The sequence below is a fragment of the Calidris pugnax genome, unplaced genomic scaffold (genome assembly GCF_001431845.1).
Source record: "Calidris pugnax isolate Ruff unplaced genomic scaffold, ASM143184v1 scaffold14, whole genome shotgun sequence".
Lineage (NCBI taxonomy): Eukaryota > Metazoa > Chordata > Aves > Charadriiformes > Scolopacidae > Calidris > Calidris pugnax.
The window spans coordinates 2,709,921-2,737,331 of NW_015090793.1; the positions used below are offsets into that span (position 1 = coordinate 2,709,921).

The following is a 27,411-nucleotide window of genomic DNA, read 5'->3' on the forward strand; positions in this document are numbered from 1 at the left end:
TCTCTACACTGGCCAGATCTGAAAGGTTAAGTAAAACATATCATATAGCTATTTCAGCCAACTAACTTCTGGAAATCCTGTAAATATTATTTATAAAACAGTTTCTCTGCCAAGTAAGTACTATAGTTGAAATATTTACATATTTCTCCTTTCAAAACAAGGATACTTCCACCTCTTCACTAACTGAGATAATAATGAAACATGTCTAACATGACCAAATCAAGGAATTGGCAGACTTCGCTGGGAAACAGAAACCAAAAGAATCCTAATAGATACTGAAAAGAAATATATTCCATATGCTTTGAGATATTTTATAATAGAACCTTAAGCTATGGATATGATTGAATAACAAGATGCATGACTACATGTGGTATCTGGTTTATTTATCCTTGGTAGGCAAACAAATAGACCTCATTAGGTGCAGTTCAGGAACAGGGCTAAGCGCAGAGAAAGAAATAGAACCAGATAAGGTAGCAGACAGATTATATTTCACATTCAATATTACTCACTTAGAAATAAAGGAAAACATGACAAAAAAGCAGAGATAGTAATATAATCTATTGTTTGTACATTACAAGAAGCAAAAAAATACGCTAATCCAACTGACCTCCTTCCTCATTTTTTCATTACTGCATTCTTTCAATAAAACACAAATAAGAATAATAATAATAAAAGATATAAAATGTGAATCTAAAAAACCTCTGGATATTAAAATTTATGGCTCTCCTAGCAACTGTATCTCACACACTTGCATATATGCAGTATTCTGCATGGTATTTGGTGTGGGCTTTTGTGCTTTCACAGCAATGAGGTTGAATTATGGTTGCTGTGGGAACTGTATCTTTGAATTTCTTGACTTGTGCTATCATCTGAACTCAAATGTTACATTAACATAGGTAAGCATTTGCTGGGGTTTTTTTTTCCCAGAAAAAGGAAAAAAGAACCTACACGGGTGGTTACATATTTAACTACTCTTACCAAGGAACAACACACAGCTCCATGTCTGGAGAAGTACAGCACTATAATTATTCTCACACTACATACACAAGAAGCAAAATGGAGCCACATAAAACCTGTGAGTCAAGCACAGCATGGTACCTACAGAAATAGTAGTATGTGATGATGTCATTAAAAGTTTGGTTTTGCAATTGTCCTTTATTTGTTCAACTTTTTAAGCACAGGGATTGAGTACAGGCTGTCTTTCAGGTATGTGATGAGAGGATATATATACACATTTGTCAGATGCTTTCCAAGTGAGTGAGTGAGTGTGCTTTGCAAGTGCGACAGGGCTGTCACAGTCGGTATTGCCCAGCCCCGCTCAGCACAGGCATTGCTCTGGGTACTTTATGAACACGCAGTAAAAGGAAGCGATTTCTGCCCTAAAAGAGTATTGAGGACTGACATTTGACATGTTATATAGGCCACAAGCTGCTACAGAGACTCACCTCAACGTAGGAGAGAGAGACAGCCTCTTACTGTTACTGGAGATGTTCTTTAGCAGAGGTGTTTTGTCTCATGGTAGAATCAAGAAGTTCAAACTTTGAGGTCAGTTTCATTGACTCAAAATATTCTTTTTACTAGTTCTTCACTGGGACATTTTACATTTCGACATGATCAGGAAAAAGCGAGCCAGTATTTTAACACACCTCTGCATTTTTGGAATTGCCACTGAACAATTATGCCTCCAAAATCATCAGATTAGAAATCGGAAGTACCAATACTGCAGTATTTTAAAATGGAAATAAATTGCATTGCACAGTTGCTACTTCCAGAAAAGTCAGCATAAGTATTACGTTTTAAGTAAGATTTTTAATTACTGTGGAGGGGCATGAGAAGAGGGGAAAATAAAAAACCAACATGAAGTCCCAAAGTTCCTGAGGCACCATGGCACCTTTCTGAAGAAACATCAATGCCCAACTACACTCTCAATGCACTTGGCACACCCACAAGGTATCCTTAGCTTTCACTTAGAAAACGTGGACGTTCCACTAGAGCAAGTGTTCTCAGGGAGCAAAGTCTCTAACAAACCCAGAAAAAGCAATCAAAGTGAAATATGGCTGTGCTTTCCTGGTTTAGAATAGAGCAGGCAGCATGCACTGAAAGTAACAGCTTGCCAAGCTTAAGAAACAAAGAAAAAAAAAAATCTGTTCACATGAAAAAATCTCAAGAGAAAAAAAACACATTTTGAATTTTTAGAATTGTAGGGCATGAAAAGTTAGAATTATTCTTAAAATGTGAGCTCATTCTTTTTTAAAATTGATTAGGTCTACTTTGCATATCATTATGGACTCCAAGTCAGGCCTTCTTGCAAATAAATAAAATCTGAAACATGGGGTATTTCAAGAATAAACATTCAATTTCAAAGCAGAGCTTATAATGCTAATGCAAGAGCTTATCAGAGAACCTTCAAAAATAAGAGTTATCTGATAGACAAAAAGCAGGTATCAACAAAAAACAGTCTTTGTACTAAAAATTTCAAAGGTCATGACGATTACTCAATAAGACAGATCTAACAAGAAACTATTAAGTCTTGCAAGAATAACACTTCTATTTTGCATCTTTGAGTCTAGTCATAACACACAAGTTTGTTCTAAGTAAAAAGAGAAGGAACAGTAATATAATTCATACCTCCCAAAGAAATTGTGGGCTATTTTTGTTTCAGGATTCCAAGATGATTCTACTAAATATGGTAATTAGTTATAGTAGTTGTTTGAAATGGAAAGGCACATCCAATGCAACTGTGCTAAATAGTTTTACAACTCCCTTTTGAATGACACATGCCCTCTCTATGAATAGAACGTCTAATCAATGGCCCCTGTTAATGTCTAGACAAAATTGTCTCTGAATTGAATACATCATCTCTAACTGCAATACCAAAATGGTTCCAACTAAAATAATGAAACCGTCTCTTGCACCATACTTCTGATTATTTTGTAGAAATTACATAATACAATAGGTGGAGAAAGACTTACGAGGTTAACATTTCGTGTATTCCTGCAATCAGCCCAACTGTCAACTCTGTTGACTGTGACATGAGCCTCTAAAAAATGTGCTTGTAAATAAACATAGCCAAAAACATCTGGTCAATGTATGCATTCTGCAAAGAAATTGTATTTAATGGAAGACTTAAAAATATACAAATAGGTCACCAGTTTTAAGAACACACACGTATGTTAAAATTTTATGTATTTAAACTATAATAGCCATGTATCATATATGTGTAAAATCTTATGTATATAAACCAAATAGTATTTATTTATGTACTTGCTGTGAAACCTCCTGGAGGAAGAAAAAGTCAAACACATGCACATTGATCTAACTTAACTTTGTTCAGTTTTTATACAAATCTTGCATGAACATAAGAAAAAAGTGTGTGCGTGCATACGTTTGTGTGCATGTAAAAAATACATAAAGAATTTTCTAAAGTATTCTACAAAATAACTCAAAACATGCCACAGAGTTCTTTGTGTTGATACATTTAATTTTTTGGTATGTTCTACATAACTTCTTAATGTTATGCCTAAATTCTCTAACAGAGCAGCTTATATATGTAACCCGAAGTCCACATGATACCACATACATCCGTTGCAGGTATGAATGAACGCTTTCTCCCCAACAGCAGTCATACTTCGAGACTTACTAATTGGAAATCTGAAGTCAACAGCAGGATACTACAACATGCAGCAGTATTCAACAGCAACAACAAAGGAAATGCTTCACTCTCACCCTTCAGAGACACTGCATGGACTTTTACTACCCTGTATCTATCTCCAGAAAAAGACACCTTAAAATTCCCATGAAATGCATAAAGGTGATCACCCACAAAGAAAGAAACAGCACAGCGCTGCATTCACTCTTCTTGATGAAAAACAAAGGCAAGCTTCATAATACTAAAAGCATTCTCCTTAGCTCTTAGTGACACGATACAGGGTACATACTATTCAGTTGGAAAAAGACTCGCCTGTTTCTCAGTGCTTTAGTGACCTCACATCACTGCATCAATTCTTAACACAAAATCATCAACAATGAACCTGGAGCTATGATAGCTTTGACAAGATTTATCATTGCAGCAAGTAGCAATCTAGAGTTCCACCAACCAACAAATACCAGAACCTACCTAAATCATGCACTTTAAAATATGCCCAGAGAAGTCTGGTCTCCTTCCTGACCATCAGTACAAGCTTTAATAAGCGCATGTTATAATGCCTTCTCCCTGTACGTCATGATCCTTTACTTTTATAGCCTATAAATAGTATATTAATTCACTCCAAATTGCACTGCAGTTTAAAAAAAAAAAAAAAAAGAAAAAGGAGAGAGACAAAGCGCATCATAGTGTGCATATTCATTACTTTGGCTATTTTATTTATGTATTGCTATTTCCAAAGTACTATCTGTATCCACTTACTGAGATAAACGGAAGGAACAGAAAAAATATACTATAGTTCCCCAGAAGCCACCTCCATCTCAGATAGAATCGCACTGGGGAAGGCCATCCACCACAAAGTTCTTCCTGCATATTACAGAAAATGTCTATAAACCTCCACAGCATGCTAGTCAGAAACATCTGTGTTTAAAAAGACTCAGTAGATGACATAAAAGGGACTGCAATCATCTCAACCAAAGGGTTTAGGTTTTTATACAAATGCAATCTTTAAAGACAAACACTGAACTGATACTGAAAACTGAAGGAAATCAAATCAAAGAACTAAGTCTTTAAGCGTGTCCTTAGAAATCAGCAAACTATGAACTGAGTGACCAAAAAGGCATCACATGAAATCTCTGGATCCAATCTTAAAAAAAATCCCCAAAACCTCCATGTGGGGTTTTAAAAAAGACTTTGTTTAAATTCACAATTGCTAGAAATTTATGAGGTAGCTCCCTCTTCTGGACCACCAAACAATGACAATTCAACTTAAATGAAAAGATACAGAAATGGGCTAGTAAAGTATTTGGGGGTTTTGTCATATACCATTAGTGATCACACGGAGACTTATAAGAATGCGACCTACAGACCATTACTTTGAATAAAGAGTTTGTATCTGAGAAGCATAGTAGGAGAGAAAAGGTGGTTGAAACCCCTTAACAGTTTGATACAATTTTGGAATTTTTTTCATCAGACAATGCAAAAATGCAAAAGAAAAGATACTGACTTCTGCTTTAAATCTTTCCGCATTTTACAGACAAATACATTTTACTGAATTTTACAGAAAAGAACTGATAAATCAGAATATTAAAAACAGGTCACTTTCATGCCTGTATGGCCTGCAATATGACTTCTGATTTCACATTTGCAGGAGTTAAGCTTTTGGGTTGTAATTCTTGAAACAGAAGAATCTTCTTGGAATTTCTTTCAGCTCTGACAGGTTCACACAGAAAAAACCTGCACAGTAGGAAAAGCTTGTCTGCAAGTGAGCTATTCTGCCATTCTCCAAGACAGCTTGGGCAATTTCTGCATACATTTATAAACTGGAATTGCAAAGATCAGAAAATGGGTACTCTCTGCCCCTACATAAAACTCAGCTCCATAAAGGAACCTTGGCTTTCTGACTTGACCTATAATGGAAGGGAAGGCTTTGTGAAAACCTGGTGATTTTTCTGCCTCTCAGCTGGAACCACAGGCAATTCTATACTCTTTAAATTGTCCATCACTATTCAAGCTGAATGATAATGTTTGACTTAAATACAAAAATTAGTCTAAATGGCAACATTGTGGCCCCAATGAAATCACTGTTTACTTCAGTGGTATTATCTATAACAAAATCATGACAAAAATTAAATTATTGCATATTTAATGAGAAAAAGGGAGCTTAAAAATGTCCCTGTTAAATTCTGGACTAGGTAACTTGAAAGCATGATTTTGACTTGCTAATACCTGCATAATCAGCTGCACAACAGTGTGATTTCATCTTTCATGATATGTATACCAAGTGCATCTGAAAGGATGCGAACAACTGAAACACCCAAGGAAATCCTGATCATTCAAGCAGATAAAACCATAATTGCCAGGAGTTATTTGGATGGAAGTGAAAGAATCATATAAAATGGTAAGCCTTGTGGATCTGTAAATAGTGAGAGACAGAGGGAAAAAAGCTAAGATTTGCCTTGCAGACACCTGCTGCAAATGGCAGGCTTCCAGCGACACAGAGGGGAGACTCTGCAACAGTCAATGGGCTGAGACCCCCCACAAACCCCTCAGCAAAGAGGAGAGTTACACAGGACAACGGGAAATTAAAACCAAAGCTGAGGAAACCAACAGGAACTATAAAATCCGACTGAGTGTGTAAGTAAAGATATTAAAAAGGGACAAACTGGAAGGAAAGAAAAAGGATCAATGGGAGAATAGAGAATAAAAAGACAATTGCTGAAGACCACATCCTAGAAGCAGAGATGATGAAGACCACAACTTGTGGCATCAAAGAGCCGGAGCTAGACAAGTACAGCAAGTCAGAGTGAGTGAGTGGAGCCCTTGGAAAGGGCAGGAAAACCTTAAAATCCAGATAAGAAAAAAAAAAAAAAAAAAGCTTAGTTTGTTTTTCAAGCTTCATCTAAACAGCAACACCACTTCTCAGATTACCAAAAAGAAAGTAACATCTTCAGTCAGATATTTACAAAAGAAAATAACAAAGTGTTAACAAAGTATTTGTTTTAGGGTCAAATGACACTTAATGACTTTTAGGAGAAAACACACTCCAGCACCCATATTAAGTTCCAATAGAAACACAACGAAAGCAAATATTTTATAAACCATTGCAATTAAATCATCTTAATATACTTAATAAAATTAATTTACTCCATAAAAATCAAACCAACTCTTAATTCAAAACACAAAATTAGGAAACAACAAATGAGAAGTATAAATAGGCCACTCACCTTTTCCTTTTCATAACAAGGACATATACCTTATGGTGTTTTATTGCCATTCAAGAAGTCTTTTTTTATAGTAATCTACACAAATATTTGAATAAAAGATTCTTACAAAACCTATGCCGTGGATAAACAAAAATTCCATAAAAAATAGATAAAAATATCACAAAATGGACTATTATTGTAGGTAAGTATCACTAAAAGTAAGCTATCATGTGAATAAATGGAACTTCAATATACCTTAATCCACCTTCTTTCCTACCACGCTGAACTTTCCATATTGAAATTAACACCAGATTGTGCAGCAACAAATAGAAGAATAATCAAATCCCCACATTTTCTTGCAAAGAGTCATTTACAGGGTCTGGTCTCGCACAGCCACATATAATGTCATAATGGGAGCAAAGTGCTATGATAATACTTTTTAGACAGGAGCCTTTTCCCTGCACTGCAGCAGCTCCCAGACATCAGTGACAGTCAACCAACCAAACACCAACAGAAGTGACTGTAAAATATAGAGAGATGGAATACGGGGAGTTGCTGAACGTGTAAGGAGGGATGTATGAAGTAGGACTGGAATAATAGTATTATCCACATCAGAGGGTATATCAGGGTGCATGCGAGCCCTGTTACACACCTTGCAGTGCTGCATGCAAACTAGAAGTGCCCTAGATGTACACTGGGGTGAGACAAGGGGTACACCAGTCCCTTCCAAGCACCTTGGCTTCCTCCGAAGAAACCCAGAATTGTGGGGTGCAGCCACGCAGCCAAGGGGCACGGTTCACTTTGCTAAATCGCCAAATTTGACAACTGGGAGCCCGGAACTGCAAAGCAGGCCCATCCAACGAAGGCCTCATGGAAATGTAACATCCACTCATGGTGATTGCAGTTTTAAGGAAATGGTGGCCAACCGTGAAGTGTAAAGGAACGAGCTGCTACCGTGCCTTTTTATGAGGCCAAGGAAAAATCAATTGTTTGGTTCAGCCAAAAAAGGACTGAGACGCAAAAGCATCTACAGATGGAGCCTTCCTATTTAATTAGACCGTACTAATGAAGGCATGACTCACAAGGACATTACTTCAGTCCTAAGTTTGTGCAATCACATTACTTTCCATGGAATTTGTAGAATAATGGAAAAGACAGTATTAAACCAAACACAGACTTATTGTCTTTGATAGAAAACTACAGTAAACAAAATGCTGTTGGTGGTAAACCTGACAGTTATTAAATTCATATTCATCAGTTCGCAAGTCTTCTAGCCCCTTCAAATAGTATATTATTTAAATGTACCTTTTCAACAAAGTAGCATATTATCCATTTTATGTTCTCAATAAATATCTTATCAAACTACCAAGAAATAAAAGAGAATGTTAGAGTGGCGTACCATTAAGTAAAAAGAAAGTTCACATCATGATTCAAAAGGCACTGATGTTAACAGGGCTTTTAGCCATGCAAGAGCATAAAGTTACAAAATGGATGTAAAGAAAATTCACACTGTAAACAAATTTCAAGTCTCTGATGAGCTAACTTGAAGAATGAAAAGTAAAAATATGGGTTTTGACTCAATCTTTTCCTTAACCGTATAATCACTACTGAACGCTAATGCTATCTAGATCAACACAACGCCAGCTTAGCATTCACACCATAGAATATTTCAAACATGCTTTAGCTTACACAAAGTTCACAACAAGTTAATGTGATTTAGAACGTATAGCCAAGAGTCTGGAATTAACAGACTTGTTACCAGTCTGCCACACAGTTCAGACAAACAGTACAAGATCTGACTTTTCAGAAGTCCCAAGTACTAACTACTTAATAGCTGACATTAAGCTTCTATAAAAATCACATCCTTAACTTCTATATTTCATTTTGCTAGCCTGCAAATGGATACCTTAATACTGTTCTTCATATAGCTTTTGTGAAGCTGCAGTTAATGTGCACAAAGTGATTTGAGATCTTTAGCATGACTAAAATATATTTTGCACTTAGATGTTAATTATAGAAGTAGCAATATTTGAAATACGGTTTTGTTTCAAGGCAGCAAGACTAAATCAAACATGATTATCTTGGCTTTGATTGTGATGCTTTACTTACTAAACTATTTTGTCTGCATTTGAAATATGCAATTTTGCTTTTCTGTTATGTAAATGAATGTTTTTCATCTAACATGTCTATTTTTGGAAAAAGAATAATTTTTTTCCTAGTCTAAGACAGAAATGTTGCAGAACACAATTCTGAAGTTTAACTGACAGAGTACTGCAAGGCCACTGCATGCATTCAATAAGAAAAGCTGGAAGAGGTGCCCAGAGGACTCACTGAGCTTAGAACATTAATGTAATGTAAATGTTTATCTAGACAGGTAAACATACAATAGTATTTCATATATGTTAATTAGCCCTTCTGTCCATTGACTGGGTGGTCCTAAACAACACAGCTGCAATTGCAACAGGTGTAGCCTTTTTCAAAAGTAAAAGACACTGGGATAAGTATAGAAAAAAAAAAAAATCAGCATTGGAAGGCACAGGAACATCCATTTTAAGCTAGAGATACTGTGTGGCTCTGTGTAATTTAAGTTAGAGGCAAACTTCAGCAAAGGAAAAGGTTTGGACTTAAGCCAAAACATTGGCATGCAAACGAGGTCAAGCCACCTGCCATAGTGGCCCTTCCCTTTAAATGCTGTTTTTCACTTCTGCAAAGTATGCTGATTAGATTGCTGTTTGTGTTCCTAGATATCAGTGGCATTTAATAGACAATGGGTATTCTAGAAAATACATGTCATATTTATATATAAACCTATTAATATAAACAGGGTTTACTACCTGCAGATGACTTTGACTCTATAGCTTGTGACCAAATTACACTGCTTTAGCCTGTTTCCTGTTCTCTGAATTTCATATATTCCCATGCTGAGTAAAAACATGTAAGATTTCCATTAAAGTAATGGAGTAAAATTGGGCATCCATAAATTGCCACTGTTAAAGAGAACTGAAGTCAGGGTTAGCAAACTAATTTTAAAAATTATGTCATATGACAAAAGATGACCCCCAAAAAATAAAAGGAATAAAACACCTGTTGAGGAGAAAACAGTCTCAAAACAGTGCTGAAACATTTACCCAGACAAAAAAGGTTAAGAAGCATATTCTACTCATTCAAATTTTTAAATGAAAGTAAATGACAACCTCAAGCTTGTTTTCAACATTCTATGATGCCTAAGAAATGCTGTCACTCACTCATTACACTCCCTCACACAGATGTAATTTCCACCCCCACCTATCGTCATCACATCTGGTTTGGTATGCAGTTTCACACAAAAAAAGAAATAAAAATTGAGGCACAAAAATTATAACATATTTTGATAAATGATTTATTATGCAATTATACACACTATTAAATATACATAATTGAGGATAAAAGAAAAAAAAAGGAAAAAACAAAACCTTAGTCCAAAGCCTTGATCAAGCTTTAGCTTATTATTAGTACACTGGGTTTAAATCATTCCTCCAAACAGCAAAACACAAGACATAACACAAAACTTCACATCCCACAGAATTGCAGATAATGAAGCTAAGAGAGACCCCGAACAGGCAATTTATCTACCAGCCCCTATAGCTTTATGACTTCAACCCATGTTTGTGAAACAAACGAATATGTCAAAGGAGTGAGATTTCATTGCCTACCTACCCCATATATTCTAGTGCTTCACTGTGGAAAAGCTTTCCCTAATGTCAGACCTGAAGCCAATCTATTACAGAGCGTCAATTTCCTCAGCACTAGGAAGTTTTTCGGTCCAGCTGAACTTGTGATGCATTTTAAGCCCTTACAAACAGTAAGGGCAAACAAACACTCCCAAACAAACAACAGTCCCCTCAGAAATGCATAACACCCACAGACCAAAACGTCGAGATGAGGTCCCAGCTCCACTTAACTCACTGAAAACAGACGCTGAAATATGCCCACAGACACCGCACACTATGCGTCTGACATGCTGGAAATTATAGGTTGACATCCAAGTTTATATACTCTGCGTGTTTAAAACCACATGTGGTTCAGAGACAGAGGGGAGACTTGCTTGCCCTAGCACCCAAAGGCTGTTCCTTTTCAGATCACAGAATATTCAAAAATGAAACTTTCCAGGTTCTCTCTCTCTTCAAAGTTAAGGAGGAGGGGAAAAAAAAAAAGCCAGAAAACTTTCCAGTAGGTACTACACAGCCTCCCTCACACCAGTAGCCACGATGCCAAGACCAAGAGGACTGATGCCACTAGGCCGCCAGCCCTCCAAACCCAACTTCTCAAAAAAAAAAAAAACCAACCCAAAACAAAACCAGCCGAGACACTTCGACGAAGCCCCGTGCACGCAAACCACCAGCGGCCACCCCTTGCCAGCCCACCTCCCCATCCTGCCCTGGGCCCACACGCCATCTTGGCTGCCCCACGGGCTGCCACGTTCTGCCACGGCCACTCTCCCACCGGTGAGCCACCATCCTCCACGCACCGCCAGGCCGGGGCTGAGACCGAGGGGACGCGCCCCACCTCAGCACCCCAGTACTCACCTTCAGAGACCTCGAACTCGGCTGCTCCATTGAGCTGGTAGAGGCACCAGTCAACCGTGCTCTCGCCTGGGGGGCCGCCAGCTGGGCAGGGAGACAAGGCAGTGTCAGTCGGGGGCACCCCGGGCCGGCGGCGGGGAGAGGGCTGAGGAAGGGAGAAGGGAAAGAGGGCGGCGGAGGGGAGCGGCGGAGCCCGGGGAGCGGGGAGGAGAGGCGGAGGGGGCAGAGGAGGGAACGGAGGGATGAGAGGGGACCGGGGGGAAAGGGAGAGCGCTTCCAGATACCCTGCTTGTGGGACATGTGTGTCGCCCTCCGAAAGGCGCCCTGTGCTCTGAACTGTTATTTGCTTTGCTCCCAGTGCCGGTAGCTCGGGGCGCCTCCTCCTTCTCCCAGCGGAGCGGGCGGCGCAGGCAGCCGGCGCTGCCTCGGGGCGCTCCGGGAGCCGGGGGAGGGAGGACGGGAAGGAGGCAAGGCTCCGCCCGGAGCTCCCGGCGGAGGCGGCGCAGCCTCGCCAGGACCCGCCGCGCCTGGTAGCGGGTTCGTGGCCCGGTGTGTGTCCGCGGCCACAACAGGTGTGAGCGGCCGGAGGGTGGCCCCGGCACCGCGGAGGAGCTCCGGGGGCTGCCGGCGGGGCCGCTCCGCCTGAGGCGAGCCCCGGCCGCGGGGTGGGAGGCCGCCGCCTGGCCTTCCTGCCGGCCTCCCGGAGTAGAAGCTCCTTCCCGCTGTCAGTTCAACTTAAACCATGAGCTGCCCATCAGGGGCCATGCCCTCTCCTTCCACAGGTCACCGTGGGCAACCTAGCCACCCATGGGTGTTCCCCAGCTGCGCCAGGAGCCTGGACACACAACCCCTGGAGGACACCACACACCGAGGCCATGCCATGGGCACCCAGGCTGGTGTCCATACAGCCTCTCCCCAGGCCACATAGCCTATCTTACAGGTAAAGGCTGCAAATACCACGTAAATGGTCAGGTTTTATATACGCTGAAATCACTGCAAGGCCAGAGAGTGGTTTGCACCTGGTCCGTGGACCCCTGCAGATCCGCAAACTGCCCTTATAGCATCCACGTGAGGCAAGTAAGAAGGCAAACCCGTTATCAAGTAAGCTCAAGCGCTCTGTGTCATGACCTTTGCCTCTGCTGGAAAATGTTTAGGGACTGGAAAATTTTAAAACACTGAAACAGTCATCTTGAGCCAACTTACATTAATAAGTGCCTTTATTCTTACAGACATCCACCCCAAAAGCACCACAGGAGGGAGATGCGAAGGCATGTTAATTCTTCTGTTCACCAGGTGGCTTTCTTGGTATTTAATTGAACACAATTGTGACTGCTTAGGTTATAGCTGGCAGCATCCTGCCTACGTCTTCTCTCTTTTTGAGGTGACAGTGTCAGAGGCCCACGTATAGCAGTCATGTCAAAGAGAGCACACACGCTTTGTATGGGCAAATGAGAAATGCTTGAGAAATAACACAGGAAGACTATAATCAATCTGTACTAAAAGATTAGGAGCCAACAAGAGGATCAAATATCAATGTAGGCAGCTGTCATGGCACAATGACACTGCCTTCCCCATCTAGCTTTTTGCTATTTGTGAAACGGTATGTAAATGATTGTGAAGCATTATTTTTGGAATGAATGCTACTTGATACGCCTACTTTCATACCTTTTTGCAGCAAGTGAAGACCCTCCTGATGCCTTTAGGTGTGTATACTGTGGGCAGGTTCATTCAGTTTTTCCTAATAAAAGTGTTCTTTTCAAATACTTACATTCTCCTCCACTGCATCTGAGACAGTGTCACACTGTAGCCTTTATGAAAGAGTAAAGAGGACAATTACACTTTCTGAAGGAAATAGGTTTAAAATGGGAGTAACATTCTGCAAAGATTCTCAGCTACTTTTAGAACAAAGCAAAACGCCAACACTTAAGCTTTGCTGGGAACTTCACCTAAATTACAAAGACCGTAATGCCTTCTAAGGTAAAAGAACACCAGTTCATTTAGACACTGTGTGTATATATATCCCTAAACCATATGTTTGCTGGATGTGCGCTAGCTTTCTTGGAACTGACAAGGTATAAGCTGATGATTTGGGTGAAAAAATAGAGTATCATAGAGCTGTATTAAAGTCAAGCTTCATCCAGCTGCTTACAGTTATACTAACTCCCCCTACAGACCTTGATTGTTCTTCATAACAAGGTGTTACCATAAATAAAGTTAACCTGAGCACTCCAGTGTTAGCCTCTTCTTTTTGGAGAAAACTCTAGTCTACCATATCAGTTAGCAAACAAGGATTCTGAGAGAATTCATTCATATTAGATTTAATTTTTATAAAATGTAGCAATTTTATGTGGTTCAGCTTGGTATTACTGACTTACATAGCCTTTTTCATTCTGGACTTCAAATATTTACAAACTTTGTATGTAAAAATTTCATCAAGTTTGGCATGTAATGCAGCACACATTTTTTATTTTTCTTTCTAAAATGAGGGGATAGATGCAAATCTCATTTACGGTGCCTGATCAGTTTCTGCAGGTATCTTGAGTGATGAGATGAGTCCAGTATGAATTAAATCTCTACTTTTACAAGTGTAAGTCTGTAGATGGACACTCTTAAGCCATTTGTGATTGTTTCCTTCAGAGAGATGACTACCAGTATGAATTAAATCTCTACAAGTCTACGTCTGTAGATGGACATTCTTAAGCTATTTGTGATTGTTTCCTTCAGAGAGATGACTGGTTTAACTAGGTTTGGAAATTCACAGTGCTAAATCAACAAACAAACTTGAAGGTGGGAGCAGGTACCACCTTCATCTGATGTCCTTTACTTTTGCATTGTTGGAAATGAGCTCAGAATTTGGTCTGGTTTGTTGGGGTTTTTTTGGTCATTTCAGGATTTTAATGTTGTTAAGAGCATGTAATTTACTCAAACCATTTTTTTGGTCATTTCAGGATTTCAATGTTGTTAAGAGCATGTAATTTACTCAAACTAGAATTTAAGTAAAGTAGTCCAGTTATACCACTGTGTATTTTAAAGAAGCAAAGTTTAAAAAAAAATATTTTGATCTATTTTGGCTTTTAATATCACAATGATAGTAAAAGAAATTGGTGCAACTGCCGAGAACACTTCTCAGGAGGAGACTTTTGGGATATGACCCTGTAACATTTTTTAATTATGGGTTGGATTTTTTTCCTTTCCAGTAGGACTTTATGCAGACACAAGAGTGTACCTTTTCAGTTCTCAGCACAGGGTCCACCTCTCGTTAGCAGCACCAAGAGGAGTGATAGAACCGACGTAAATGGGATCAGGTGGTCAACTTAAAAGAAACTGGTGAAGCTGCCAGCAACACTTCTCAGGAGGAGACTTTTGGGTGACATGACCCTGTAACATTTTTTAATTACGGGTTGGATTTTTTTTCCTTTCCAGTAGGACTTTATGCAGACACAAGAGTGTACCTTTTCAGTTCTCAGCACAGGGTCCACCTCTCGTTAGCAGCACCAAGAGGAGTGATAGAACCGACGTAAATGGGATCAGGTGGTCAACCACACAGAATTTAATCCTGCTACAACTTGGAAGGTGCAGACGCTAATCAGTGATGACCCCAATGACCTCTCAGTTCAAGGTAAAGTGCTGTATCTTGCTTTGTTAGTTTGTTTTTAACGCAGCAGCTCCTCCCGCCGCCCCAGCGCCGCCTCCCGGGGCGGGGAGGGGGGGGGGGCCGGGGCGGCGGGATGCGGAAGTGCGGCGGGGAGCCGCCATGGGACCCCCGCTCCTCTTTCTCCTGCTCCTCATCCTCCTCCCGCGGGCCGATGGCCGGGGGGAGCTGCGGGCCTTCGTGGTGGCCCACAGCCACATGGACGTCGGCTGGGTTTACACGGTGCAGGTGGGGTCCCTGCGGAGCGGGGCGGATAGCGGGGGCCCTGGGAGGGTTGCTGGGGCAGGGGTGGGCTTGTCGGCCGGGGGGGCTGCTGCTCCCCGTTGCCCCACCTCAGCGCTGCTCCCTGCGTACCCTCAGGCTTGCAAGACCACCCTGAATCTGAGGGGGTCTGCCTACTCCTAACACCCGCCCTCCTGCCTGCAGGGTAACCAAAGATCTTTGTAAAGCGCATCTCCTGCCCTGAGGCTGTCCCGGAGGGTGATCCATCACCTGGGATTTCGGGATCCCCATGCTCGTTTGGAGGCAGCCTGGTTAGATTGGGAGCTGTGCCCATTAATTTGGGGTTGGTGTTGTGCCTGTGTTCTGCAGGATGCTCCTGATGGAATTATATATATATATATATATTCATTTTTTTTTAAAGGAAAACACTTAATCTATTTGATGATGTGGCAGATTTTTCTTGGTCATTTTGTTTATCTTGTTACTAAGCCAAAACCCCAGGAAAACTTTCTTTTCTTAGAGAGAAAAGCAGGCCTAGAGAACAAGTCGTATGAGGAGAGGCTGAGGGAACTAGGCATTTTTAGTTTGGAGAAGAGGAGGCTGAGGGGAGACCTCATTGCCCTCTACAACTACCTAAAAGGAGGGTGTAGAGAGGTGGGTGTTGGCCTCTTCTCCCAAGGGAATAATGATAAGACCAGAGGAAATGGTCTGAAGTTGCGGCAGGGGAGGTTGAGATTAGATATTAGGAAGAATTACTTTACGGAGAGGGTGGTCAGGCACTGGAACAGCCTGCCTGGGGAGGTGGTGGAGTCACCATCCCTGAAAGTATTTAAGAAACGTGTAGACATGGTTCTTCAGGGCATGTTCTAGTGCCCAAGATTATTGGCTTGTGGGTGGGTGTGATGTGGTGGGGTGTTGTGTGTGTTGTTGAGTTTTTTGTTTTGTTTTTTTGTTGGCTTTTTTTTTTGTGGTTGGACTCAATGATCTCAGAGGTCCCTTCCAACCATGATGATTTTGTGATTCTGTGATCCCAGGTCCTAAATGACTGGGATGGGGTTGGAGCCTAGTCCCGCGGAAGCGTAGTAGCAAAGTAATTTTTGCTAAATAGATGAGATATAGAGTAAAATAAATCAGGTGGGGCGTTAATACCTTTTATATTTGTTTGTTAAAATCCTGAATTATTAATGAGTATGAATTTCTTTCATTTATGTGAAAGATGCTGAGGATACTTTACTTACTAGAGTGATATGGCATCAGATGGTTAAGAGTGACTGTAATAAAAAAGAGGTAATGGCTCACCAAAGAATCTCTGCTGTGCATGGATTTTATGCTCCCTTTTTAAGAAATATTAGTGAATTTCTCTTTTAATACTTCAAACTCTACTCAGAAATTGCATAAGAGAACACAAAACTAATTATTATGTTGGGTTGCTTAGTGGTCAAAGATCTCTTCCGAGAGAAATGAGAGACATAATTAGCTGCTTTTTTTTGCCTTTTTTTTTTTTTTTTTTTTTTTCCTGAGAAGTTGCAATTGCTTGAAGCCTCAGTTCCTCTGCTATTAAATCACAAGCATCAGCAATTCCTGTAGTCAAAAACCACAGAGGCTACCTTTGGATCATTTCAAATGCTTCTGTAGTGAAGTCAAACCTGAAGGTAACTCTCTGTGGAATATTAATGTGGGATCTTGGGATAACTTGGGATCAACAAAACTACTTTACAGCTTTAGTTTGCATAGTTATTAGGTTTCACTCATGACTGACAACATACTATTTTTTAGTGTTTCATTTCTCCACTTATACGTTGAAAAATAAGCATTTAATTTATGATAGCAGAACAGCGATCTTCATTGTGTGCTGGAAATTATAGTATTGCTGGAGAATTTCAGCATTGGATGTACAATAAAACAACTAATCTTTTTTCCCCTCTGTTGCAATCAGATAATACCAGTGCTATCGTAACTTGGATGAAATGTGGCATCTCCCTGATGTATCTTACCATAGGTATGAAAGAGACCTCGCCATTGCCTAGAATGCAGTACAAAACTATTTTTACATCATGGTAGAAGTTTAAAATTATATTTAAATAAGTAAAATCTTACCTGATTATTTGTACGGGGTCACTGCTTATTGTGTCAGAGCTTCTCATTAGCAGATAGAGGATATGCTTTGGAAAGAAAATTCTTATTGTTGCTTGCAAGTGTCCTGGTTTGTGAGAACAATTCTTTTCAATTTCCACCCAGACAACTGGGGTTTATAAACTTTTTAGGATTGCGTAATATCTTACTGCTTAGTTCCAGTGTAGTTTGAATCAGAATAAAGACTTGCCTAATCTCTGGAATACCTCAAGAAAATATTTTCAGTAAGTTACCACACAGAGTATCTTGTGTTAAATTTGAAAAGTCCTTGTTCAGCTCTTAAAATCTACTGTACTCCACTTAACTATTATGAACTAAAATTGAGCCTACTGTTGTAATCATTGTACGTATACTTGGATTTTAGAATGTATTGTTTGTAGCCAATTGCCAGGGAAAAATGAAAATTCCTTAGCAATCATTTGAGTATTATTAAAACTTAAAAGCTATTGCCTTAAAGTTTTACATTGTATTAAGCATCTAATCATAATCTTGATTTTTAAAAAGCCCTTAAGAACTGATCTAGAAATGGCTGAACAACTAATGATTTAGATAAGCAGCATGGTATTTTAAGCCATTCCTCCAACGCTCAAATATTTTGCCTTTTCTAACAACACTTTAGCATTTTTGCAAAGATAGCTGGATTTCAGATGTGGAAAGCAAGGGGTTAAGAAAAGTTCAATTGTGATTTGGATCACATCATCCCCTTCTTATTTCAAAATGTGATTTTCTTATAGGAAACTTGCCTGAATTAATCATATTTTACATGTCATACCCACTAATTTTTAGGTGGGCGAGAAGCCTGTATGTCAATCACTTTCAGGTGTATGTCTATGTATTGTGGTGTGCATTCTTAACCACATACTAGTAGTTTAAGTAGAAAAGTGTTATGGTTAGCATTAAAAAAGCTGTGCTATAACATGCAGATAACTTTGTTACAAGAAAACACAGACATTGCAGGAAACTCTAGGATCTCTACTGTTGTCTTTAGACATTCTGTATTGGTTTGAAATTAACTAATGGGTGGAAGACTAGATGCAGTCAGCAGAAGTTGTTCTGGCAAAGAGAAGTGTACATAAAATATCTTGATGTACTCAACTTTAATGTGAATGTGATGTTGTTAATTTGATACCATTTCAAAGGATATAACAGTGTGATGGGTTATTTGGATGGGTACAGCTGTCATGTTTATATTCCAGTACAATCCATGGGCCTCATTCTGGGATACAAGTGAATTTAGGAACAGCATAGACAGGGTCAATGCACAGATTCTCCAGCTGGATGTTTCTGCATCAACAGTCAAACTCATTCTAAGAATCCTTTGCCAGTTTGCTTTTACTCTATCCTAAAGCATCCAGCAAAATGGAGTTATTTTTCATGACTGAAGCTTCTAGGGCCATAATAGTATAATCTACAGTGTATGTATCACTGTATTTTACTGGCAGTGCACACCGGCAGAGCAGACTCGTATTCACTCTGAAGAAACAATTCTGATGGTTCAGGCCCTCAAAAGACGAGCAAAAACAGAAGAATAAAGTGCAGTGTAGGGTTTTTAACTATGATGGTGCAAAGTCTTAGCATTTATGGCGTTGTTGATTTGGGGTAAGCTGTTCCCAGAACATCAAAAAGAAAGCTTGTATTAGTGTCTGCTCATCTCGGGGGAACCTACGCTATGATCTAGTTGGGTCCCCAGTCAGATAATGTATGTTGGAGCAGAAGGGCCCACAGGCTGTATATTACCAGAGAGAACTTGCTCTTTCTGAGTGCACAAAGGAACTGCACAACAAAAGTGACATTTTTGATCTCTCAAGCCCAATGAGTGTTCAAAACAGCCCATTTAATCTAGACAAAACAGAGTTTATTTTCTACATTTTTCTTTTTTTTTTTTTGCAGGAAAGTATGCGCGCTTATGCAGCAAATGTCTACACATCTGTTGTGGAAGAGCTAATGAAAGGAAAGCAGCGCAAATTTATTGCTGTGGAGCAGGAATTCTTTCGACTCTGGTGGGATGGCATTGCCACGGACAGGCAGAAGCAGCAGGTAAGTTGTACTGGAGCCGTGCCTCCTGATAACAAAGAGTCCATGTTCTATTTAGGGGGCAAGGAGGGGCAAAATACTTCACCATTTGCTTTTTACCCAGGACTTGTGTAAGCTGTCTCTGACTCTGGTACTTCTTGTGAAAGGACCTTAACTCTAAAGGCAGTTGGAAGAGGTTAAAACCTCAGTTATAGATTAGAGCGGTAGGAGGTAGTAACCTTTGCACTGAAGGCTCTTCATGCTCTATAGTTCTTGTTTCATTTGTGACTTTCTTATTTGGGGGCATGCTACTATAAGATGTGGGTGATTCTGAAAGAGGCCTGACCAATATCTGTTAAACATCTGAAGCTCATAAACTGCTGCCTAATACTGCTCACAAGAAGGAACTTTTTTTCTCTCCAGTTAAGTACTGCTCAAAAACCTGCCATGTATAAACAAGGATAATGCAACAAAGAGTTGACTGTAGCAATAACTGTTTCTTGGGTTGGTTTGTTTGTTTATTTATCAGCTGTGATCCCTTTCAGTCTTCAGAGCTTTAATTTGAGGATTGGTTGTTTTCCTAGTAAAGACATTGTGAAGTTTTATTTGTTATTTATTTTCTCCTCTGGCATGAAACAAGCATGCTAGAATGAAAGACTGGGCTGATGGCCTCGCAGCTGGTCATGTGTTGCATCGCAGTGCAAGATGTTTAAGTTTTGGACCCTAAAACCAGAGGATATACAGGTGCAGCTTCCCATAGGTACTCACTCAGAACTCCATGGTCTGTTTTGTTACCAGGCTCCAGCCAACAGCAGTGTATTAGTTGCAGTACTTCACATTTCAGTTTGTTTAAAGTGCTAGATTTTTAAAGCGTCATGTAAAAAACACACCTCTTCTGTTTTTTTTTAACCTAGTCTCTCACTAAATTCTGAATTTTCTGTAATGTTTAGTATTTAAATAATAATTTACAACCTGTGTGCAGCTGACCTTTGTGTGAGAGGTTTTGCTGTGTATAGGCAGTTTACTGGTCTTTGCGAGTGCTTCGCCCATATTTGCCAGTTTCAGGACAATTTTCTTGTCTGTTTTTAATTAGAAAACGGTATTGTAAGTCTGGCATGGGGGAATTAAAAAAAATAGTGTAACCGCTTTGTGCAGGTACAGAAGAGTATTCTAACTTAGTACTTATTTCAAGTATATTATGCTGCTGTAACCAAAATAGCCTGTGTTTCTAATCTCTATTCTAGCTATTATGTGGAATCTGGAAATGTGTATCACATTTGACCTCAGTAGTGAAAAACTAGTGCATAGGAATCAGCCTTTAATTTCGTTTAATTGCTGATAATTATTGCTTTTATGCATTTTTAGTCAGTTTTCTAGTTACTTTATAGTTGCTTCTCTGAAAATTAAAATTATTAAAACCAAATTCCTTTTAAACCTGTGTGTCAGACATTTAATCTCTAATAATTTTTAAGAGCTATGATGCTTGCTGATAAGTGGCATATTTTTTAACATAAGCAAGTTGCAAATATTGGGCCTTGAAATTAGGTCACACTGGTAACTGTCCTGCTTTTTCCACTTGAACTCTAGCACTAATGATTGTCTGTAGTACAGCCTCTCTGGTTTAATTTTGCAATTTTTTTTTCTTAATTTAGTATCTTACTTGGAATGCGGGATTTAATTCTATTTTATTTTGGAATGTCTGCTTTGGATTAGAGCAGTGACATTAAAATCTGGTAAAAGGTACAGCCTGGGTACTGAAGCTGATTTTATAATTTGGACAAGAGGATATATAGGAGTGAAATGTATTGCAGCAGTACAGCCAGATATGCACGTCTTAGTTCTCAGTGCATATGATTTCCACAGTATTTTCTTGTGTGAACCATTCCTATTGCCTTACTCTGGCAATCTAGGGGAAAAAAGATGTGTAGCCACTTCTATCTGGTTTGTAGGGATGAAATGATGTAAGGATAGTAGTCCCAATGGCCACAGATACATTCTACTACCATAGCAGCCTGCTGCTTGTGGTACTGCTGTGTCTGTTTCCTCGGTTCCTCCTTCCTTTTGCCCAGTTCTGGTCAGCAAAAGTGCTTGTCATTAGAGATATTGTTTTCTCTTTTTTTTTTTTTTTTTTTTTCTTCTAGCATTGTATAGTTTTAAATTACTTGAATTATTTTTCATGTGTTTTCAGCCTTTCAGTGGTTCCACAAAACTTATATTAATAAAGCCTTATATTAAAAAACATCTCCCTGGCCCAAAGTTTGGATCAGAAACATCTTTTTTGGACATCCATCCAAATGGGGAATAATAGCCACAGATGCTTTTCATGTAGGTCAGGACCAGTTCTGTGCTGACACCAGATATCAGTTATCTGGTCTCCCAGCATGCTAATCAGTCACCACAGTCGGCTGGAACTAATTTATGAATGCTGAGCCCTGAAGCGTTTTCACAACATTGTGAACGAGAGAAATGATTATAATCAAAATTGACAATCTGGCATCGTATCTGAGCAGACACAGGGGCATTCACTGAAGGTTCCTGGGGAAATAAACATAATAGCTCTGGAATTGGCAAGCTACATGACAGATTTAAAAAAAAAAATAAAAAAGGGTGGAGATTAAAATACATATTTATATAAACTTTCTTTGTTGGAAGTTTGAGGTATCTTTGAAGTTCTAGGTAGTGAAGTAACTATAATAAAAACAGAAGACTCCCTAACACTTGTAGAAAGGGGCACAGATTATTACCCCCTCCCTCCAAACACCCCTCCCCTCCTTCATCCAGCATGTTTGCTGAAAGTTGTACTTGTCAACAAACCACAAAAACCAACCACAACCTAAAACCTATAAAAACCTTGAACGTATTGATAGTTTTTAAACTAGGAAAATGAGACCAGAAATGAAGGCTAGCAGTGGGTTTATCAGACAGGCAAACCTGGTACATGTGGAATAATTATTTCTTAATAAAGCATTTTGTCTCTCACAAGGTGAGCAACTGTCCATGCTCTGAAGGCAAGGTCGATGCATACAGACTGGAAGGGATGTGTTTGTGGCCATGGTGTGATGGTGCACTCTGCCTCCCTTCTGGATCCCACAGATCTCGGTCTCCAAACCATTACAGAGGTAGCAGGCTCAAGGAAACACCAGGAGCCTGGCCATTGATGCTTGCATGGGGTTAGGTATTGCTCTTGTCCAGCCACCCAGTGCCTTCCCTAAGTCAAGACAGATGCAGCAGGAGGAAGACTTTGGAGGAGTGATAGTACCTTCTGTTTTAATCCTACAGCTCCAGTTGTCTTGAGGCAGGATTCCAGTGCTGCATCCAGTGTAGCTATGGGGACAAATCTGGTGTTTAGATAGTTTAAAGGCATGGTAACAGTCCTACAGAGAAACCCCAGAAGTTCAGGGTCTACCTGGCAGGGCATCCTTCGTGCCTGCTGCCTGGCTTGGTGTAAGCTGAGTACATCAATGCGCTGTGCAGAGCACTAGTATGCTTTTTCCCCTGCTGCTTCTCCTTTTGAGAGCACTCAGTACAGGCAACCTTTTATCCTACTTTTGTCCTGGATGCCTTCTTGGCAAGTGTTGTGTCTAGTTAATGTGCTGTGATCTGAAATGTATTTGCAGCCTTTTTGGATAAGACTGAAATTAAGCTTATGTTCTGTGTCTTAACTTCAATACCATAGGTCCATCAGTTACTTCAGGAAGGACGATTGGAATTTGTCATTGGAGGGCAAGTGATGCATGATGAAGCTGTGACACTAATTGATGATCAGATTTTACAGTTGACGGGTATGCATATTTGCATTCAACTTTTATTTTTTGTTGTTATGACCTTGGGGGGGTGGTGGTGGTTGTTTTTCATTTCTCCACCCCTGGTATTATTTTCTTAATCTTTAAGAACTCTTTAAGAGCTGATTAAAGCATCTCTTTCTTATCTTACTTTTTACTTGCCTGTGAATTATCTGTATAAAAATCTTTGCTTCAGAAAGGAAAAAAAAGAAAAAAAACAAACCCCACCACCCAATAGCTCTGTGGTGAGCAGAAGGGTTACTGAAAGCTGGCTTGCAGTTTAATCAATGTCAGTTATAAACTCCTTTGGAGCAGAGGCCTTTTGTGTGTGTGTGATGGAGAGCTTAAGCTCCTGGGAAGATTGTTACAGTGAAATTGAGGGTATGAAACACTCTGGAAGAAAATACCTGGTAGCAATTCAGACCATGGGGAGGTTGTATTGTTTATACAATGTCTTCTGCAGAACATGGGCCACAGAATGTCATTGAGGTCATCGGATCTTAGTTGAAAGACTTGCTTGCTGAAGAAACTCTTGTTTGTAATTGTTATCAGCAGCCTCTGTTAGAAATAGGTGCATATTTCTAAGATTTAGTGAGAGATTTAGTATTTCCCATTTTGAAATTCTAACTTCTGCTTCCAGCCATTTGTATGTTACACATCTCCATCTGACGGTTTAAACAGTCTTTTAGTATTTAGGTTATCTCCATCTGGTTAATGAAAAAAGAAGCAGGATAATTCATGCCACCACTGTGCTATAGATGCCTGTAACATGCCATGAGGGAGTAGCATGCTTTTTTGGGGTGGGAGGGGATGTAGTAGCACCAGCCATCTGTCATGGCCGATGGAAACCCTGCCCACCTCAGGGCTACACTCTGGGCAGCTTTCTACATGGGAAAGGGTCAGAAAACACTGTTTATCATTTGCTGAATGTGATTACACAGCACCACTGGCCTTGTCCCTTGCTTGCCAGCGTTTTTCAGGAGCTCAGGGAGAGCAGCTGCTTTTGCATCTCAGTGAGTCACCACATTACACTCTGGCCAAGAGCAGGAGAGGGAATGAACATTATTTTCTTTTCTCATCTGACTCTTGTGTTTAGAGGTTGTTTTATGGGCTTAGTACACCAAACCCAGGACTTCTCCAAAGAAAACAGTAATATTGACTGGAGAGTCTTTTTGTTAAATGCAAATACAGCTTTTCCTTTCATTGGAGTTAGCTGCAAAAACCCATTATCTCTAATTTATTATTTCATTCTTTGTATAAACATAACTTTTTTTAAAAAGAAAATTCAAGTTTGTTATTTATTCAGCAGGAACAAAAGTAGAAATGTATTTCAAAATTCCCATTTATTTTTCCTGAAAGCACTCTGCTCAGTTTACGTATAAGAACATACAAACAAAAAAAGTGTTCTTCCATTGTATGTGGAGTTCATCTTGAGAAGACAAAGCCAGTGTGAACATTTGGGGTCTACTTTTCATGTCTTCTCCGGCCTGTCCAGGCAACTGTGTTTTGGAAGAGCCTTGCAAACTCTGCCTAAAATGTGCTTCAGTCAGAAGAGTTAAAATAAACACATCATTTGTGAATATTTTCACTAGAGAAGACATTAACCATGGGAAAGAATAAATGAAAAGAGAATACCTTGCAGCCTCAGTTATCCAAATATGATATTAAAATTTGGAATGGCGTTAGTCCAAAACTGGGAAGATATGGTTGTATTTTCAAATAGGTCTGAGCACAATTACGGAACTATGAAACTGGTCTGCAATTTTTTTATTTTTTTCATATGGAGGATACTAGTGCAATATACTGGAGTTTTGAATAAAATCTACTGCTTAGCTGGTTGCTTTACTGTCATTAAAATGGTTTGTCTGAGTGTATTCTATTGTCTGGTCTTTCTGGTTCAAGGGTTTCTTTTTTTGAAACTCATTTCAATACCAAATTAATAACATTGTTTGTAAATAGCATCTTGTATCAAGATTGCTCTGAACCTTTGGGTTTTTTCTTTTTTTTACAACTGAGGATCATATTCATACTAGTTTTGTTTATGGGATGGCTTCCCTGTCTCTTTGTCATTGATATGAGACTGAAATTTTTCTGAGAATGGGTGGTATGATTAGAGCAAACACAAGCTAAAACCCAGTTTATTGTTTTCATGCAGAGTCCAACCTGGCTATTAGCCTTAACCTAATCTGTATCTGAGCACTTTTGCCCAGGCCTGCCTCTAATCATAATTCTGTTTTGTTGTTCATCTTTTATGATGTTAATAAGTTATACTTGGCATACCAAAATAAACACTGTCAGTATGAAACTTTCTGTTGTGAATCATTAGATTCCTGAAACTTTAAATGCTTTGGAAAACAGCAACAAAGAGCTATCCTTTAAATGTTTATCTGTGATTGCCTATTAAATTTACAAAGTGAACTTGTAGAAGTGTTCCTAACGTAAACAAATTTTGCTTTGCAGAGGGCCATGGATTTTTGTATGAAACTTTTGGGATCAGGCCTCAGTTTTCTTGGCATGTTGATCCTTTTGGTGCTTCAGCTACAACACCAACACTTTTTGCTCTGGCTGGTTTTAATGCTCATCTTATTTCTCGGATTGACTATGATCTGAAGGCTGACATGCAGAAAAACAAGGTAAAAATACCCTTTGGAATGGAACCCATTGCTAGCCTCTACGTGCAGTAATTTAAACCGTGACATTGAGATAAGCATCCCTCTCATCTGTGCAAGAAAATGTAGATTTTTCTTCTCTAAAATGACATGCTGACTGCGTGTGATCATAATGAATCGTATTGAATCTGTGTAGTATGGTCAGTAATATCTTCATGACTTCTGGTCCAGGATAAAATATAGTCAGGTCAGAAGAAGACACAAAATGCAGGCGGTTGGGCAAGGCGTAAGTGGATATTGAATTTGGAGCATTGGAACTGGAGGCACCTGAAATGAGTTTTGACTTCCCTTGAGAAAATCTTAGATGTGTTGGGTTCCTATACAGTGTTTTGAAGTATAGTGTGTAAGTGTGGGCACGGTGGTTGTCATGCTTGGAACAATTATTTGTGCCTGTAAAAGTGATAGTACTAGATCAGTTAGGGAGGCAGCGAATAGGGTTTTTCACTGAATTCATTTCTTGTTTTATGTTTTGCCTTCTCTCACATGATGTCCCATACACAGAAGATGTCTCTCTTTTCATATGACAATACTGGACCCTGATCTGTCATCAGTTTTACACACTAAATTATGTAAAAATAAGAGCTTTCCCTAGTATGAGCTGGGCATTAGGCATTTTTTTATGCATCTTGGATGAAATGCAAGCATCTCTGAAGAAGGCAACAGAATCCTGTTGAATTTGGTGAAGCCAGAACCTACCACCTTATGTTTGCAATGAATTGTGATGCTTCCACTCAGCTACATTCTGTTATGAGTTTTTGACAATCTTTTCCCATTTAATTTTTTTCCTGGTACCTGACAGTCTGAAGGCTTTCAAAACTAAAAATTCTGTTTCAGTTGATTAAACATTGATTCCCACTGACCACAGTGTGATACAGACTGCATCTGGATCTTTCCTAGCTTATAGGTGTCATCTTCCCCTGAAGCAAGTGAGATGTAAACCCTGTGATAAGATAGGCTTACATCTGGATTTTAGCAGTATTGTGGCAGTGTTCTGCCTCCTCTCCTTCTCCATCCATTTGAATAGAAAGAGACAACACTACAGCCTCCTGGAGTATATAGTATGTGACTCTGCTTGGGGTACCATTGGCTGGTCTTCAGTAAAAGCGCTTAAAGTATTACAAGTGGTAGAAGGGAGGATGGGTACTCTGAAGTCTTATGTTGTTCATGATGGTATTTCTGCATGTGCAAAGGTAACAATTTCTCACCTTTTTTGTTTTCCAGAAGCTTCAGTTTGTATGGCAGGGCTCTCCTTCCTTATCTGAAAGACAGGAGATCTTCACCCATGTTATGGATCAGTACAGCTACTGTACCCCATCGCAAATACCTTTTTCAAACAGGTCTGGAGATTTCCCAAATAGGCAGAAATATCAATCACTTCTGAGAGTTTATATTGTTGGAGTTTAAGCATTTTCTTTGACTATTTTTATCTCAACAGTATCCTACTGCTTTCTCCTGACTTGCAGTAAGTCAAGATGTCTAGGCTGTAGATCTGAATCAGGATTATTAAGCACCCCCAGCTACCCGCCGTA

At 39.6% G+C, this 27,411-nt stretch overlaps 2 protein-coding genes across 4 annotated transcripts in view; one reads left to right on the forward strand and one right to left on the reverse strand.

The window, feature by feature from the left end:
• PPP2R2C (protein phosphatase 2 regulatory subunit B, gamma) overlaps positions 1 to 11,823 on the reverse strand; it is a 233,139-nt gene extending 221,316 nt beyond the window's left edge. The window contains exons 1-2 of the mRNA XM_014936064.1: positions 11,696 to 11,823; positions 11,415 to 11,495 (exon numbers count right to left, since the gene is read on the reverse strand). Coding sequence (XP_014791550.1) covers positions 11,415 to 11,495; positions 11,696 to 11,711 — 97 coding nt within the window. The 5' untranslated portion in view covers positions 11,712 to 11,823. The remainder of the gene's footprint in view (positions 1 to 11,414; positions 11,496 to 11,695) is intronic.
• A 3,318-nt stretch (positions 11,824 to 15,141) lies between these two features.
• MAN2B2 (mannosidase, alpha, class 2B, member 2) overlaps positions 15,142 to 27,411 on the forward strand; it is a 31,398-nt gene continuing 19,128 nt past the window's right edge. For 2 of the 3 annotated variants that reach the window (XM_014936107.1, XM_014936108.1), the window contains exons 1-5: positions 15,142 to 15,291; positions 19,309 to 19,455; positions 23,108 to 23,213; positions 25,674 to 25,846; positions 27,104 to 27,219. In XM_014936107.1, coding sequence (XP_014791593.1) covers positions 15,166 to 15,291; positions 19,309 to 19,455; positions 23,108 to 23,213; positions 25,674 to 25,846; positions 27,104 to 27,219 — 668 coding nt within the window. In that variant the 5' untranslated portion in view covers positions 15,142 to 15,165. Of the gene's footprint in view, positions 15,292 to 17,221; positions 17,285 to 19,308; positions 19,456 to 23,107; positions 23,214 to 25,673; positions 25,847 to 27,103; positions 27,220 to 27,411 lie in introns of all 3 variants that reach the window. The other variant, XM_014936109.1, reaches the window with a different exon arrangement.